Source organism: Miniopterus schreibersii (genome assembly GCF_964146895.1).
Source record: "Miniopterus schreibersii genome assembly, chromosome: 15".
Classification (NCBI taxonomy): Eukaryota; Metazoa; Chordata; class Mammalia; order Chiroptera; family Miniopteridae; genus Miniopterus; species Miniopterus schreibersii.
This window is the reverse complement of record NC_138115.1, coordinates 22,320,373-22,338,491: the sequence shown is the minus strand read 5'-3', so window position 1 is coordinate 22,338,491 and position 18,119 is coordinate 22,320,373. Positions and strand designations below refer to the sequence as shown.

The window sequence follows — 18,119 nt, the reverse complement described above, 5'->3', positions numbered from 1 at the left end:
TATTCAGGGAGTTTTAGCTGTCCCTGATTTGGCAAGTAACAGTCCCTTCGACTGACTCTTGAGTCCCTTTAACTGGCTCTTGTGTGCTTGTTACATCTTCTACATATATATATATATTTAGCACTTTCGTATTTTCTGGCAAGCAAGATGTTCATCTTGTAACCCATCTACCTCAGCCATAGAACCAGCCATTTCTCTAGGACACCCTGGTTCCTTTTAGTGGGGAATAGTATTTAGAAGCCAAGATATGGGTGCTAGGTGTTACTGTGATGTCATTGCCTCTAGATTTGCGTTTTCTCACATGGTAGACACTAGCTACATGTGGCAATTTGCATTTAAAATGAAAAGAAATAAAAAATTCAGTTCCTCAGTTGCAGTCGCCACATTCCGAGCTCAGGAGCCACACGTGGCTGGTGGGGCATTAGCCACATTTCTACTGTCACAGGAAGTTCTCTTGAAGAGCAGGGTCTCTAGACCCTTTTAGTGGAAAGAGCTCGGAAATGACGAGTTCGTACTAAAACACTCCAACTCTAATCCAGTCCGCAGAGTTCTTCCGCACCCTCCCCATCCGCATTTGTATCTCCCTGGTTCCCAGCAGCGTCAACACATTGCCTTGTTCAGTCCTACAGGACATATAACGTAGTTTCAGAAATGCTGTGGTCATTCCACTTTGAAAAACAAACCTCCTAAAAAGAGTTCGCGATTTGTTGGCAGTTCTTTTTTTCCCTGTGCAGAGAGAAAATGGTCAAAACACCAACTTCATGAGTTACTTCCCCCCTCTTCTCAGTGTTGTTATGTTCGGTAGCATATATATGGGTTCATTAATTTCTTTTTCCATTCAGCTGTGGATTTTTTCATCCTTGGTGATTTTGTTTCTTTTTTTTTTTTTTTTTTTTGAATACGTAAAACATTAACTTGCTCCTAAAAGTCAAAACTATGTTTTGCAGTATATGTAAGTCATACTTACACAGTACTGCCTGTCAGTTGCAACTCTATAAACCTGAAAGGAAAAAAGTCAAAACTTTATTACAAAGTACTTAAAAGAAGTGTTATTTCCTTCCATGTCTCTTTCACTTCTTTGTTCCCTGTCCCTGTAGGTAATTCTTGTGCACGCATGTGTGCGCACGTGTGTGTTGAAGTAAGCAGGTGCATGAGTGGTTTCTCATTTCCCCTTCTTTCTTACACTTAAAGTAGCACACTTTGTATACTTATTTGAGCTTTGGTGTTTTCATTCACCAATATGTTGTGGAAATCTTTTCCTGCCACTTCCCCATCCTTGTTCACAGCTGCATAGTACTCCACGGCATGCATGTGCCAAGGTTCATTCAGCCAGTCCCCTTTGTTTGGACATTTAGGTAATTTCCAATATTTTATAATACTAATATTGCAGTGGATAATCTTGTGCATCTTGTATATCTTGTGTTTTTGTAATACAATAAAAACTCTTGAAGGCTAGTAATTGTTGTAGTATAACAGCATGCTAAATTCATACTGGTTTTAAGACTTTTTTGAGGCTGCTTGGCTGGTAGAACCTAGTGGGAATTCTGTGCTGAAGAGTCTAAGATGATTTTGGGAAACAAAGCAGTTTTCAACTTTGTGTGTGTAGGTTTGGAGCTGGGCCAGGTGATTGAACTGTTCATGCAGTGACCTGTGAAAGGATGGGAATGTATACTGAGTGCTTAACTATATACTGGACCTACGCTAGACACTTTAAATGTATGATCTCATTTAACCCTCACAATGAAGGTGTTCCTTTAAGGCGGTGTGCGTGTAGCTCTATTTACAGAAGTAGAAATTGAGAGGGTAATGTGTCCATAGTGGTGGAGCTGGGATTAACCCTGCTGTGTGTGGCACCCAAATCAGTGGTCATTTGATTATGCCATAGCTGTGTCTTACCTGAGCCAGGATTGCATCCACTTAAAGATAGACATCGCATATTTAGCATGCCACTTGACCAGGAGAAGGTCCCGCACATGGCACATGAATTGAATTGCACCTGCTATCCAGAGAATGTGCTCTTTGAGCTCAGGTTTCAGTTGGAGTAGGCATCGTCTTTTTGATCAGTGGTGTACATTTGCAGAATAGTTGCCCCCGGCCTCAGAACACCATCAGCTCACACTGGGATCAAAGCCATGGTCACTAGCCTGGTGCGGTGACCAGCTGCTGACTGAGGAAGGGCCCAGTGGAAGAAAACATTGCCTCCTCTCTCTGGTGGTGCTCCTTTGAAATACTGTCCTGGTGTGAAATGTGTCCATTGTTGTTGACTTTGCTTCTGTGGCCGTTGCTTTGAAGTTTTTTCTCAGATCCCACGTAGCCAGCCTTGGTCTATCCTAGAGTGCATTATCCAATCTCGGGAGCTTCTGTTTCCTTCGCTCCTCCGCTTGTACTTCTCCCTTCTTCTCCTTTGCGTTCCTCTTCCCTCCGCCCTCCTCTTACACCCCCCGACCCCCCAGTCGCTCCCCTCTCCCCTCCATGAGGGTGAACAGAGAACGAGGGAAAGTGACAACTCAAAACTGGTAATTCTTTCATCTTGACAAAAGGTTGGAGCAAGCCTTAGAAATCAAGTGCTGGGCATGTATAATAGAAACTTGGTTAAAAAATTATTGAGCCTGGCCAGTGTGGCTCAGTGGTTAGAGTGTTGACCCGCACACCAAAGGGTTGCGGGTTCGATTCCCGTTCAAGGGCACGTACCTGGGTTGCAGGTTTGATCCTCGATCCCAGTCAGGCCTGTGCGGGAGGCAAGCAATCGATGTGCCCCCCCCCCCCCCCGTTCCTTCCACTCTGTCTAAAATCAATGGAAAAATATCCTCGATTGAGGATTAACCTAAATAAATAAAATATTGATTATTGGATAAAATGGGTTTCGGGGTTTTCCTCTGGGTTTTGTTTATTTTTTGCAGTGGAGTTGGTTGTGTAAGTGTTCGGGAATGTCTGTAGTTTGTGGTATCCCCGATGATAACCCTTGGTGACATTATCACACTCCCTTGGTGAGCCTGTTTCCTGTATCTCTTTAGTACCTTTGGTTTGGACATATATGGACATAAACTTACCACGAAACTACTTTTTCTACAAACTCCATGAAAGTGGAGGAAGCAATTCCTCATTTTAAACTGAAACTAGACCCAGAGGAAATTGAAAAGTTGCCGTTATATTAGTACCTTGACCCAACTGAGGCTCTGTAAGGTAAACAGAAATACATCTTTGTAGACGGAGCCGTGTTACTGTCACGTTCATGTCTGCAGAAGCCTTAGAGCGCGTGAACGTTTCCTCACTGAGGATGGTGATGGGTCAGGGTTCCCGGCATCCAGGGAATTATGACAGCTATGTCAAAACTTTAATAATAGTGACAATTTATTGAGCCTTAATGTGTATCAAGCCCTAGGCAGATGCTTCATGAGCATGATCTCGTTGCGTCCTCACAACCCTGTGATGTGGATACTGTTGTTATCCCACTTTCGCAGATGGTAAAACTGAGTCTCAGAGTGGTTCTGTAACTCGTTCAGGGTCACACAGCGAGCCAGTAGGTAACCGAGCCGGGCACCGAAACCCAGGCTGTCTGTTCCTAGAGCCAGCGCTCTCAGCGACCATGTTACGTTTATATCAATAGCTTATGTGAATCGTTTGATGTAGGTCCTTAATGCCTCATAGTTTTGGACGATCTACTATTTAAACACTCTCAAAACACAGTTGTTGGATGCTTTGGCGAGAGAGGTGGAGACTACCCATCTTTAGCATTTGGAGATGGAGGGGCATAAGGTGATGAAGGTCGTCAGTAATAAGGGTGCTGTGCAGGCGAAACCCCCCCAGTGCAGTGACGGTTCCCTTCAGAGACGGTGGAAGGAAGGGCTGTTGATATACTCCCCTGAAGAGGCTTGAAATGGTGTCTGTGTACAGGCGAGAACCCTGCAGGAACAAACAAGGGTTTCCTTGAGGCTCAGGAAAGGGCTTTTTAAATTGTTCCAGTTCTTGTTGAAAATATCTGACCCAGTTTTAAGTTAGTGGCACAGTAGTAACTTTAGTGTAAAAGACTCAAACTGCAGGAGTGTTTTTAAATTTGTGTATATGAAGACATCTTTTTCTTCCCTTTCCAGATTTCATAAATCAAACGCGCTTGAAATAGAATCCCTCAGACTGGATGCTCTCTCTTTTTCTCCCACATCCTTCCTGGCGTCTCCAAACTTGGGCAGTTCTAGCCCTGACATTCTCTCTTCTTCTGTCCCTTTCACACACAGTCTTGCAAGCACTCCCACAAGTGTTCTGGGATATTTTAAGAGGATATTTTAGAGCCTTAATTTTAGTTCTCTTAAATAACTCGCAAACTGAGATATTGTTAAATAGGGATTAAAAAAAAAAAATCCCCTCCCCAATGTATAGCAAGTATGTGTGTTTACTTAAAAAATATAAATGAGAAGGGAGCCTGGGTCTTGACGAAAGGGCGCGTCAGGGGGGTGTGATCTAAGAAGGGCGTCCCGCGGGCCCGCTGCCCCTCGCGCTCCCCGCTGTGGCCCAGGTCAGCCCGAACCGGGGTGGGAGCGAAGCTGGCCTGCCACGCCGCTCCCACGTGACGTGCAAGGCGCGTCCGCTGGTGAAGTGTGGTGCCTTTAAGTAAAGGTCACGGGCCTACCTGTGTCCTGTGGGCTTCTTGTTTGTCAGGCTGAGAGGCATTTTCTCATTTTCACAGTTCAGCCGAAAACAAAGACCTTCTTATCCCAGGGAGCTTGCTCCGGGAGCTGACATCAGCCTTTTCCCAGCAGGCATCACTTCTGCCTTAAGAGTCTTCGCCCGGAGCTGGGAGGGCAGATAACCATCCCGCTACTGACGGTTTTCTGGCCAAATAGCACAGAGTGAAGAAATGCCAAGAGTGCCAAGGGTCAGAGAAGGTGAACAAAAGGGACCGTCATCGTTTGTCAGTTCCTGTCCCCACTGGGGACCTCGGCGGTGCTCTTCTGTATCACGAGGGTTGTAACAGGGGGGCGAGAACCTTGAAAAAAAACGGGGACTTGTTTTCCCAGAGAGGAATTAAAGAACATTTGGGACATATCACAGCTTTCATTAGCGTGTGAAAAGTCACTGTTTAAAATGACACACTAAAATTGAGAAAAAGGGGTGTTTTTAGATTTATGGATGAAGCCGAAGGCGTTTTGTTCAGAAGGTGAGGAAGGAGAACAGCTCGGGAGTTGCCCCGGCCCCCCTCCCGCCCCGATTCTCGCAGCGCTTCAGCTCTTCTCCGAGCGCTGTTCGCACGAAGATGCTTCTGCGCTGGGAACACAAATGGCAGCTATTTTTATACATAGTTACAGGATTAATCTTGATGTAGCTTTATGACCGCACAGGCCTCTTCTTAGCAGCACAGAGCCAGTCTGTCCTGAAAGCCGTGCTGTCACTTTAGTAGATTTGACCGAGGACCAGGAAGGGGAATGCTGAGGAATGTGCCTGTGTGAGTGTTGGGGGCTCTTTTCTTTTACTCTAGGATCTTGCTTGTAAATCAATCATTTGCCGGTGCTGCATGCAGCTGGAACAGAGCGAGGTAGTTTACAAGCCCTGTGTTCTGTGTCTAGTATTGTTTTATTTAATAAATGCGAGTACTTGGTCTCTCTCTTCTTTGCTAAATCTTTGGGTACACACACACATTCTCTCTCTCTTCATTTTGAAATTTCTTCACAGATTGCCTCTGCAGCATAATTAGAGAACTTAATGTTGCAGTAATAATGTTCTGGGTCTGGCAGTAGCTAGAAACCTTGCCAAACAGGGATCTGAATTCTGGATCCAAGCCCTCATCGCCCCGACAGAGGCGAAATGTGCTGCAGAACAGAAGGAAACAAAGTTCGCTGCCATACTCCCCTCTCACTGATCTCACCTCTTGCCTTCCCTTCCTTGAGGAGACCTAAGGAATACAACTAATGGATCCACATCGAAACCAGCTTCAGAAAATGGGCCTAAGCCAAGGGGAAGAAACAAACCAGCTCTTCTTATTAGGTCGGGTTGCTTTAGAAGCAAGTCAGAGAGCCGAAACCTCTTTGTTTCCCTAAATTTGCTCCTGTCCTGGAGCCCATCGAAGAATGGCAGTGGGGTTTCCTAACTCGTCAGGAGTGATTTCCTTGGTTGCTCATGACCACTGAAGTGACACCCTTGGGGGTTCAAAGCACCGTGGCCTGTAGATTGTGTCAGAACGGTCTTGCCTCAGATGTTTGAAGGAAGAAGGGTGTCCTCTGGGCAGAGTTTGGGAAGGACCTGTCCTGATGTCCCGGGTCTGCTTGTGCACGTTGAGACCACATTTCAGACTTTGAGAAGCCCAATGCACAGAAACATTGGTTGGCCCAGGGTTTCTCAGATGTAACCGGCCATGGAATCCTTTATCCCCTTTGCATGAGACCTATTAGGACTATTCCAGGGGAGCACACTTGCCTGACAAAATCAACATTTTATTTGATTTCAAAATCCTGTTATAAACATTCAGACTCATAAAGTTTGGTGCTGCACAGCTTAACTGTCGTAATGGAATTATTGTGTAATTTCTTGACTTGGGATTGTTGGGTGCCATCTTTCTTCCCCGGGGCTTTCAGGGAAAGTCACCGAGGCCAGAGAAATTGAGGAAGCTGAAGGCCCTGTCTTCCCTTGACCATGTGTCCTCATGTTCCGTCTCTACCCCTCTCCTTCCCTCTGAGCAGTTTCCAGAGAGCAGATTGTCTCCACTCCCACGTCTACTTCCCAGTCCAATGCTGTGATCCCTACCAACAATTTTAATGAAACTTCGCCCGATCCGGGGGAAACCTGCAATTCCTGACCCTGTTTGACCTCCACTTCCTTGTAAATCTCTTCTCTCTTGGCTTCCGTGGCCCCTTACTTGCTTTCTTTGGTTCCCTTCCTACTTCTGTGGCCACTCCGCTGAGGACCTTCCAAAGACACATCGCTATTGCCATTCTCCAGAGCTCGGCCCTCACTGCACAGGCTCTTCCAGGGAAGTGACATGCCAACTCATGGCTTGAACAACACTACACGTGGATGACCCCCAAATCTTGATGTCCAGCTGAGAGCTAACCTTCACACCATAGAGCTTTCTGCTTTGTAGGTATTGCATGTGGACCTCAAGTTCAGTGCTGCCTCAGTGGAGTTGATTTTAGTCACTCCTTCCTTCTTCCAGCACTTTCCAAAGTCCCATTTTCATGATGGGACAGCTATCTTTCCACTTGCCTGGAAGTCGACTCCTTCCTTCTCTTATCTCACCTCCCGGATCAAGTCCATTGACACACTCTGTGGAATCAGTCTGCTGAGTGTTTTCCACGTAGGACCTGACCTAGGCCATAGTTTGGACCTCCATTTCCACAGCAGCGCCCACCATACTGGCCTTGGCACTTAAGTGTCAGAAGAGGCTTTTTGAAGTCTCACTCTGTGCTTGGAATTCTCCCGTGGCTCCCAGTCAGCTCCAGGAAACACTGGACACACCCCTATCCATGGGAGCTTCTGGCCCTCAGCGAGCTCCGCCTTGCTGATGTAAGCCACGTGCCCACACTCCTGTCCCCATACACGTCCCTTGCCTCCTTCTCTTGACAAATGGCCGTTCCATCTGCTTCGAGATGAACACTTCTTTGTATAAAATGATGACACTTTGGTGTAATCATGTACCCATCTGTCTGTCCCCCTTCCCAGACGGCACATTCTTCCAGGACATGGGCTGAGTCTTACTCATGTCTGTCCCACTAACACCCAGCAGAGTGCCCGGCACCTTCTAGGTGCTAAGTAAATGCTTCAATGAAAAATGAGTCACTATGAGAGCATTGTCGAACCACCCTTCCCTTCGGGAAAGAATATAAGAATTCCTTTCAAGTAAATACGTAATAAACCCAGAGTGGCACCACTTCTTGTACTTCCAGTTTTTCTTTGTAGCCTTGATGTCTAGTTCAGGGAACATGCTAGAACAGAGGGAGTCCCACCAATATGACCTCCACTGCTTTCCTTCCCCACCCTTAGCTCCCCCCAAACAGAACAGTGCAAACCTCTGGTACCTGGGCAAATGCACAGTTTACAGTCTGACTCACTGGCCCAGCTGTGATGCTTATTTTGGATCCAATGATCCTATTCCAATGTTGACTCTGAGTAATAAACCTTCAGAGTTTTTTTTTTTTTTTGTATGAATGAAATGGTTTTTTTCCACTCCTCTGTTTATATTTCTTCTTATGCATCTTGCTCCGATCTCAATGTGAACATAGGTAAGGTTTATGGAAATGAGAAATTCAGTTCAGTTGGGTGCTCCTCACAGGCCAGAGAGATGGCCAGACTTCCTTCTGGGTGGAAATCCACCCAAAATATAGATCTGTTCGTACTAGAAAAGCAAGCAGATCTCTGCCCAAGTGTTTACTACTTCTGTTGTTTTTCAGATCTTCCTAAAAAGTTCTCAAAGCTGAAGTGTTTTTCAGCTATTTTCCAATAGGGTCGTCGTGGTGTTTATTTTATTTGTGTGTGATAACTTTGGGCTTGCTTTGCTAACAGCCCTAGATCCCGAATGCGGTAATGACACTGCATCATTTTGTGTTACTAGCCTGTTAGCTTTAGAGCAAGTTATGTTAAGTGATTGAAACACAGACATGCCTTTGGGGCCACCCCTGTACCTTGGGGATGGAGACATTGTTGAAAGGGGCTGATGGCCATGAAACCTCCGCCAGCAGGTATATCTTGAGAAGCCTGTTTGGAGCGCATGGCAAAGTTTGTTGGTGGGCCATGGCTCTGGCTCCTTTTTGATTACAATATAAAATTCAAGTTTTTTAGGGTACCCTTCAAGGACTTTGGTGATCTGTCCCAAACTCCCTTCCCCAGTATTAATTCTCAGTAAATGGTCTCCTTGGACTATTGATTGTTTAAAGACTCCTTACCCATGGCTAAATCTAAAAAGAATTAACTTAAATTATGGCTAGTACCTGCCTTTTGGCAAGCTACACAGAGTGTGAGAAGCAACTCTCTCAATTCAAGGTGGACTGTTTAACCTGCGTCTGGACTTTCGATTTGAGGCTGATGTTTGAAACCAGCATTGTCATTGCCCGTGGCATCCCATGCGTATGGCGTGGCCCTCTCCACTACACAGGTTCCTCCTCTCATCCCTGTGCCAGCTCTTTTGAAGACTCTTCGAGGGCTACCAACGTCCCACATCACCTATACTTTCAAGTGAGATCATTCTGCACATTCCATCCAGACTTGTCTGTTTGCTTTCTCTTTTGTGTGTGTTGTAGACATATATATATGATCTAATATACTGTATATTCATATTCAGTAGTGCCCTTTATAGATGTTTTCTTTTAAATTCAGGAATCAATTACAAATCACACATTGCGTTGGGTTGTCGTGTCTGTTAGAGATCTTTAATCTAGAATAGTTATTCCCGTTTTGCGGGGGTGGGCGGGGGCGGTGTTTTGGTGGTAAGAGGGGCGGGGACCCCACACACACACTGCCCTGGAGTGTCAGCCCCCGCTGAGATCTCCCTTGGGAAAGCCAGTCAGACCAGTGGTGAGGAGAGTGTCTACGAACCCTGGGAGGGATGACATTGTATATGATAAATAAATGGAGTGTTCAGGATATGTGTGTGGTTATTGTGTGGTAGGAAGTATGAGTTTGGGAACGGGAAAAGGAGAGCAGGCTTGCTGAAAAAGTCAGGCAAAGGGTTTGGAAGACAAGATGGCTGAGATCTAGGGAACCAATTAAAATTTTCATGCCTGCTCTCAGAAAACTCAAGTCACCTTTTCATAAATTTTTATGACTGCCCCAAAGGCTCATTTCTATTTCTAGCTAACAATTCTGACAGTTTAAAAAAACCCAGTACTTTGACTTACTCATGGCATAGTGGAGCCATACCCTGTTCCTTTTTTCTCTAAATCTACAAACCCCCCAATAAAACCCTAGTAGATTGGGTTCTTGTAAGATCCCGAGTTTCTTGCTTAGAAATAATTCATTTGAAGCTCAGGTGAAGTCTGACTGTGAAAACTGGTGGGGGTGTGCGTGGCGTCTTCTAATTTTTAGCAGCACATATACTATCTAATAAACCCAGTCTCAGAATTTTTAAGTCTTGATATTGGCACTGTGATTGGAGATGGGTATGCAGTTGAACTTTAAATGCTAAATAAGCGGGCTTGAACTGTATGAGCCCACGTATACACAGATTTTATTCAATAAATATATGGAGAAATTTTTTGGAGATTTGCGACAATTTGGAAAAACTTGCGAATGCACCACCTGGCCTAGAAATATTGAAACAATTGAGAAAAGGTTAGGTATGTCATGAATTCATAAACTACATGTACTCAATTTCTCTTCCTTATGATTTTCTTAATATTTTCTTTTCTCTAGCTCACTTTATTGTAAGAATACAGTATATAATACATATAACATACAACACGTGTTATTATTGGCTGTTGATGTTATCGGTAAGGTTTCCGGTCAATAGTAGGCTATTAGTAAAGTTTTGGGGGAAGTCAAAAATTTTACAGGATTTTCTACTCTTGCTGCGGTGGGGGAAGGTCAGTGCTCCTAACTCAGCGGTTGCCTGTGGTGTCTCCCAGCTGAGCGTCTGGCCCCGGTGCTGGGGGAAGGCAGGCAGCTCTGGAGCTGGAGCAGGCCTTGGGGTGCGTTTCACGGGGGGAGCACGGAGCTCTTCCCACCTCCTGTTGCCGAGGCCCTCAGGGCCGCCTCCTTTTTTCCCTTTTCAAGGATTGGTTGTTCAGCTCTTCATTTCCAAGAAATGGAGCACAGTAGCCTTCCAATAACCATCCCCCCCGCCCCTTTCCCTTAAGCTAGCTAGCCTTGTTTTATGTTGCTTGTAACCAAAGGAACTTAACAAATACAGATATTTGGTTTGTTTACAGTGTTTTACTGTCACTTGCAGAACTTCTGGGGCCATCACTGTATTTCCATCCTTGGTCATATCTCATTTTCTGGGTCAGAGGGCTCTGCTTTTGCTGGTGCTCTCTGCCAACTTGGTATCTAGTAGGTTTACTGATTTACATTCCCACTAGCAACTGTAAGCATGTGTCTGTCGCCCTACATCATCAAGAGGGTGACTCTTACCATGTGTATTTAATCTTTGCAAGTTTCATCATTGTGTGATAACTTGCCTATTTTTCCCTTTCTGCTAGTAGGGAACTTCAGTGATCTTTTTATGTGCTTATTGGCCATTTGTATTTCTTCTTTTGTGACTGTTCATCATTTTCTAAAATAAAAATTAGGGTGTTCCTCTTCTTTCTATTAATATGTTACCACTCTTCATATTAAAGATCCTCTGTCAGATGTTAGGAAAATAACCAGTTTCCTAATTTGTGATTTGCTTTTCAACTTTACCGTGTTTTTGAAATACAGATTTTTAAAAAAATTTGGAATTGGTTAAATCATTAAATCTTTTCTTTAAAGGAAAAGGCTTCTTAAGTGTTCTGGAAGGGACTGAAATGTGTTGGCGTGGACCTTGTTACATACGTCTAGGCTGTGTAGGATGATTGTGTGTGCTTAATACACGTTGGCTGTGGAATGAAGAGAGCGTAGTGGTTGTATCTTCATTTGTTCATCCACCCATCATTTCCTGAGGGCCTACTTGGCTGGTGGCACTGGGGGATGTGGGGATGTGTGTGTGAAGGCGTCAGCCCTGAGGAAGTTGCAGGGGGGGTGGTGTGTGGGCAGAGTGTGGGGTTTCCTTGGCCCTCGGAAGGCTGTGGCCACAGTCCCTGTGAGAACAGGGGCACTGCGATCTCCACGAAAATAGGATTGCGGCCAGTGTTTCCTGCCTTGTCTGCTTTTTCTCCCCATCTCACTCGGGGACACTTTTTTTCTTTTCCTTTTTTTCTTTCTTTCACTATCACACTGAGCCCTGTGAGTGGTCAGAAAGATTTGGGTATTTGTTTTACTAGTCTCCTGTTGGGTACCGTAAGCAAGCTGTGAAATCAAAAGTTGAAATTCTGTTTTTATTTAACCATATTACCAGATGTTTCCTGTGGTTTGACAGATGTACCATTTACTCGAAAGTTACACTCCTGAGATTTTGAATGTTATGGACACTGTTGCTATAGACAATGATTCTGTCAGGGCAGGATTTGGACGACAACTTTCGCATCATTTTTGGGTGGAAAATGTGTTTTTCCCCGGAACAGAAATGCTTGTCTTCATAATCTTTTCAGTTACAGTTCTGATCTCTGGTTTATAAAGACAGTCGCTGGCTGATCAGAGTTTATTTCGGTAAACGCCGCTGTGCCTCGTGGATGTTACTTTCTGAGAGCAGCTGGACTCAGGTACCTATCGGTTTTGTTTGCAAAACTCACCTGGGTCGAAAAGAACTCAGGTAGCTGGCAGGTGAAACTTTAAATGGGACTGAAAATCTGAGCGATGCTCCGCCTCTGTGGGCTAGTTGACGCTGGGGAATGGTTAAGAAAGCTGCAGACTCGGCGTTTTCGTTGTTGCTGGGTTTTGTTGTGTTTTTTTGCACCCACCTACAGCCCAGTGAGACAAATCTAGGATTGCTGTGGTACCTTGCCTTCCCCAATGCCTGCAGTCAGCATTTTTCTGCAGCCCAAGCGTCCAAATAGAAAAGAGCCTCTCATCCAGGATTCTGCTGGTGGGAGGAAAGCAGAAGGAAGTTGCTTCCTACAAAACACAAGCGAGACTGTAGTTGTGGCTGCGAGCGGAGGAAAAATAGGGATTTTTGACATTCCTTCTGCGCGGGGCCAGCTGCAAGGGTGCCGCGGAGTTGAGTTGCATCGTCCGGGCAGAGCTGGCTCCCTTCCCCGGCAGCCTTCCTCCCCTGTGTTTTGTTCAGCCTTGTTTTTGGAGTTTTATGAAAGCCTTATGTTGTGGAAGATGGCGAAACAAAGAGAGAGGAAATCACATAGTATAATTCTCTGACAGCAGACCCATTTTCTCGCAAAATGGAACTGTAATGATGCGTGTAACGTTTTGGCAAGACACCGTCTGTAAACAAACCCTCCCAGGAGTGGCTAACCTCTCCCAGGACCCATAGGAGACGGCTCCTGCGGCGCGGGGCAGGCCGGCCCCTTACCTTGCGAGGCTCCTCCGGCCGGGGACTTTTATTCTGACAGGCATCCTGCGCCCCGGGTTCCGCGCCGGGGACCGCTTGCCAAGTTTGTGAGGCCCAAGGCTTTCTTGTGGGAGGACGCTGGGCTGTCTTCATGCTCTTTGGCAATGATTAAAGTGAGGTTAGTACCAAAAACCCTTTCATTTTATCCCCTTACCCTTGCTTTTTCAAACCAGATGGCAACCCTGTATTTTCAGCTGTAATTAATTTAAACTGTGAGGCAGCAAGTGCCGGGAGAGGTAGAGTTGATTTTGCTCGGAGGGGACAGCAGTGATCCCCCCCCAATCCCTTGCCCCTCACTGGACGGCACCTTGTCCCAATCAGATCTGTGTCATGTACAGTTTCTCCCGGGGGTGGGGGGACAGGAACTGCAAGGAGAGAGAGGGCTGTTAGTGGGGCTGCAGCCCCGGCCCCCCATTACACGTGTGAGCTGGGAGGGCTCATGCACACGGGTAATAGCGTCCTCACGGGGTTGGAAGTAACCAAGTTTCAGGCGATGGCCGACCTGTTACTGCCAGGCCGGGCGCTCAGGTGACCCCCTCCGGACAGTGGTGTGTGGTCAGAGTGGCTGCTGGTTTGGGGAGGAGTACGGGGTGCTTTCCCCCTCCCCCCCGCCCCCCCAGTTCTGCTGCCAGGATCGCCTCCAAAAGGAAGGGTATGTTTTAGGTTTAACATTTATTCTTAAAGAAAATTACAAGGGAAATAAAAGCACTTGGCCACATTTGAAGTCTGGAGGTTTTGACCTCAGCTATTTTGACCACTTCCCTCCATGGAAATTTTACTTGAGTCCCTCCTCTGAGTTGCTTGAGTGCACAGCATGCATTAGACACCAAGAGATCCTTCACATTTAATAGAAAATGAGCGCTTTTGTTTAATCTCTCAGGAACTTGTAAAGTGACTCCGCAGAGCAGTCACTCCTCCCCCCCTTTCCCCCCCCCCCTTGGTCTGAAATGAAGCTGAGGTTCAAATGGAGAGCCAGGTAACGGGCCACGGGGGCCGGCGTCTGGTGCCCTCACCTGCCGGCACAGAAGGTGCCACAGGCCTTTCCTCCCATCATTTGAGAAACATATTCTGGGCAGTGCGGGGGAGCTGCACATTGGAGATCTGTTAACGATCACGTATGTGCAGAGCGCTTTGTAAAACGCTACGCTCATGTTATACGAATGGTAGTTGTTACTACATGTTATTAGCATTAGCCATCCTTGATGACTTGAAGTAATTTTTAAAGGCCCATGGTGAGAAATGAGAACCGCAAGTATGTAGCTTGTGAGTCGCCACCATGCTCACTGTTGATTGCAACATCCTTGACCGTGTGCCTGTGTTTGCTGAATTTAGTGAACTGAGTGATGGATGTTCTTTGTTTATTTAACTTTTATGTCAAATGTTTACATTATTCATGAGCATTTCTCTCATGAACCACTTGGACCGTGTTTACAAAGACTTGGCATTTTTTGTTGTTGTTGTTGTGGGGTCAGACCCATCCTTTTGGAAACCTTTTATTTTTTCTCTAGTAGGGAGGGACAAAACATGCAGTGAAAGATGTGTCCTGTAGTGCCAACCGGCCTTACTGCCAGTGATTTGTCAGAACTTCTAAGGGCTGAAAATGAAACGTAGAATTACCATGCGATCCAGCAAGTCTGTTTGTGGGTATAGACCCAAAAGAATTGAAAGCAGGGACTCGAAGAGATATTCGTACACACGTGTTCACAGCAGCGCTATTCATAAAAGCCAAGGGGTGGAAACAACCCGAATGTCCATCACCACATCCAGGTAAACAAAATGTGGTCTGTACACACAGCGGACTATTACTGAGCTTTAAAAAAGGTAGAGAATCCTGACCCGGGCTGTAGAATGGATGAACCTTAAGGACATTATGCTGAGTGAGGGACAAGTAGTGTATGATTGCACTTTGTGAGGAGTCAGATTCCTAGAGACAGAAAGTAGGGTGGTGGTTCCCAGGGGCTGGGGGAGGGGGGACGGAGGTTCGTGTTTCGTGGGGACAGAGTTTCAGTTTGGGAAGATGGAAAAGCTCTGGAGGTGGATGGTGGTGATGGTTGCAGAACAGCGTGAATGTACTTGATGCCACTGAACTGTACGCTTAAAAATGACCGCAGTGGTGAATTTTATGTGTATTTTACCACCGTAAAAAATAAATTAAAATTCCTTTTTAGGACTAATGATTAACTTTATTTAGTTCAACTGAATAAACAATAGTGAGTCTATTACCCAGAAGAACAGAGGCAGGGTTAAGCTTTCATGTTCCCACACTCAGCCAAGGTGAGCTACGCACAGGTACAAGAAGGAAGTGAGCATTTTGGGGGTCAGTTCAGCTCCCTGAGGATGTGTTATTTGGTCTAATAATACAGAGTCCCAGTGTGATGACTCTTGGGGTGATCATTTTAACTTCAAGGCTAGTTAGGATTCATTCACCATTACCATTTGGTTTTGGAAGTCCTTGCTTGTGAAAATGAAACGTGTATGGCCTTTAGGGTGTAGGGATGGTGGTCCTGGATTTTTTTTCTAAAGGTATGTTTAGAATCACCAACTCAGGGTTTGGGGAGAAAATGCCATTTCAGGGTTAAATGGAATCCTCAGGTTCCCCTAAGTATCTTTTCTCCCTCTTTTCCAGGGTTCCAGGTTTTGGACCAAGTATGATTTTAATAGCCAGGGGACTACTTGGATGTTAGAGATGTTACAGTGAAGCTAAGCAGACAGCTTAGGGAAAGTCAGTTCTGAATTCTATGAAGAGTTTGAAAATGAGAGAATAATTGCACTTTATAACTTGGAGAAAAATGAAGTAGGTCATCAGTATTGTTTTTTGGAGGGGGGGGTTCCTTGGGAACTTTGCTTTAAGAATAGAGATCGATTGGTAATTTGTCTGTCCGTTGTCAGTATGTTAGAAGCCTTTTTAAGCACCCGAAGGTCCTTGAAATAATCATTAAGTAATTCAGAGCAGCTCCTATCATGTAATCTAAGTAAAGAAAAATTAGTTTAGCCAACCTTTTCCTCTAATTTCTGGAAAGATGGAGTTCAGCTCAGAGACTGCCTGATGCTCAGAGGGAATTCGTGCACTACATAGTTTGCTCTCGGACGGAAGGTCCTTTAACAATAATTTTATAATTAATAATTACAATAATTAACTACTTTAAAGAATATTTGGTAGATGACTCACTGTCTTTTATTAGATGACCATTTAACCACTTTATATACTCAATACTTAGACTGACAAACTTTTTAGTATAATTGTAATTTAACTCAATAATTTAATTTTGCCTGCCACGTTTCTGATGCCAGTCAGGGTAGACGGGTAGTTATAAAAGAAAAACTGGCTTTCTAATTTTTGTTGAGTGTTGAATAAATGTACTGAGTTAGAGGTTATCCTCTAATATCAACAAGTCCACAAAACAAACTGGTTACCACCCCATCAGGGCTCCTTTCGGTCAGGTGTAGGAATGGGATGGTGTAGGTCGTGTCTGGGTGCCTGCAGGGGAGGGGAGGGGGGAATTGCAACAAACCAGATGGCACAGGAAGGAAACTGGATAGTTTGTTTCTGATATGCATGCACGTGAGATGCAGATATATGTAGTAACTCATTTATATCTCTAGCCAATATGGGGTCACAGATAGAGCTGAATTGAAAGGAAAAAACCAAGTAAGTGGATTTTAGGTGGCCACGCTCACTGTATGACAGGGCTGCAGAAGTCACTGTTGGCACCTTGAATGGTGCTGTTGACGGTGTAGTTCTAGTTGACGCAGGTCCTGGAATAATCCTGATTTTGAATGTTCTGTTTTGTTTACTTTAGTGTTTACCAATTAGACCGTATGCCCTGATTTTTGGTCCAGAAATAAGCTACCATAAATGGAAGGGAATGATATTTTCTGGTGTGCTCTGCTCTTTAGATTACATCTGCAGTAGTACTCCTAGTTCTGGGCACCACACTTGAAGAAGAATGTTAGTTTGGAGACCATGCGGAGGTGGCTGACAGGACGGGGGTCTGGTATTAGGGTTGTTTGGAGGGATTCTCATTTGGTGAGAATTCTGGGCTTGGCAGGGCTGACATAGAAGCAGCTGTCTAGTAGTTGGAAGAAGAAATACGATTTCATTGCCTTTTTCCAAAGGGCTGACCTTTGACCCAAGAGTCCTGCTGAAAAGCAGATTTCACCCATTACGAGGAAGAACATTTCAGTGAAGCTTTTCAATAGTTGAGCGAGTTGCTTAGAGAGGAAGGAAGAGCCTGGGTGTGCGGCTGTCTGAGGGGCGCTGCAGGGCCGCCACCCCCTCCTTTATTCACAGGCATTTCACCGTGAAGCTCTTTTCCTGCGAGGAGGACAAAGCATCCAACCTTGACGCTTTCATAATGTTTTCCAGCATTTTGCTGCAAAATGTGGAGTAAAAGCTAAGAGTGAGCCTTCAAAAGAATTTGAATGGAATTATGAAAGCTGGCTCGGCACCGAACCGGGATGAAAGCCGAAAGGACGACTGAAGGAGTTTGCAGACCATTACTTTCTGGAGGGTTTGCGATGGCCGGAGTTGTTTCTCCTGTCCCCCCTCAGCCAGGTGCTGTCCTGGAGCTTCATGAGTTCCTCTGTCTTATTCAAACCAGTTGGTGCTGTTTTTTCCTAAGAAGTGGTTGCTTTTGGATGGTTCCGTGCGTAAATTACTGAGTGCCAGGCACTGTGGTGGACCCTGACCGTGGGAACGTCTGGGCAGTGCACTGCGCACAGAGTCCCTTTCCCTGGGCGGCTTCATTCTGGGCCTGTCTAGAAAGTAACTGGTCTTCTGAGTCTCGGCTCGGTTGGTGAATGATTAAGAAAGGGAATGATTGCATCTTGCGCCTTCCTGAGCAGCTGGTTCCACACTCTCCTAGCACAAGGAAGCCTTTGCCCGTGGATCTTACAATCGGACTGAGGGCTGGTGGCGGCCGGGGGAGCAGCAGGAAGACTGAGCTTTTGGGCACCCCCAGCAGAGCTGGTGCAGACACTGTCCATTTGAAAGCCAGCTCTGGACGATCTCTGGGCAAATCCCTTTGCTTCTCCTTCCACCAGCTGTCTCAAGCGGTCC

At 45.6% G+C, this 18,119-nt stretch overlaps 1 protein-coding gene across 7 annotated transcripts in view; it reads left to right on the top strand.

The window, feature by feature from the left end:
• Positions 1 to 18,119, top strand: part of VGLL4 (vestigial like family member 4) — a 140,043-nt gene that overhangs the window by 105,235 nt on the left and 16,689 nt on the right. Inside the window, exon 3 of one of the 7 annotated variants that reach the window (XM_081159439.1) lies at positions 13,062 to 13,178. The exons of the other annotated variants lie outside the window; for them this stretch is intronic. Within the exon in view, the coding sequence (XP_081015565.1) occupies positions 13,062 to 13,178 (117 nt within the window). The remainder of the gene's footprint in view (positions 1 to 13,061; positions 13,179 to 18,119) is intronic. 7 annotated transcript variants of the gene reach the window in all.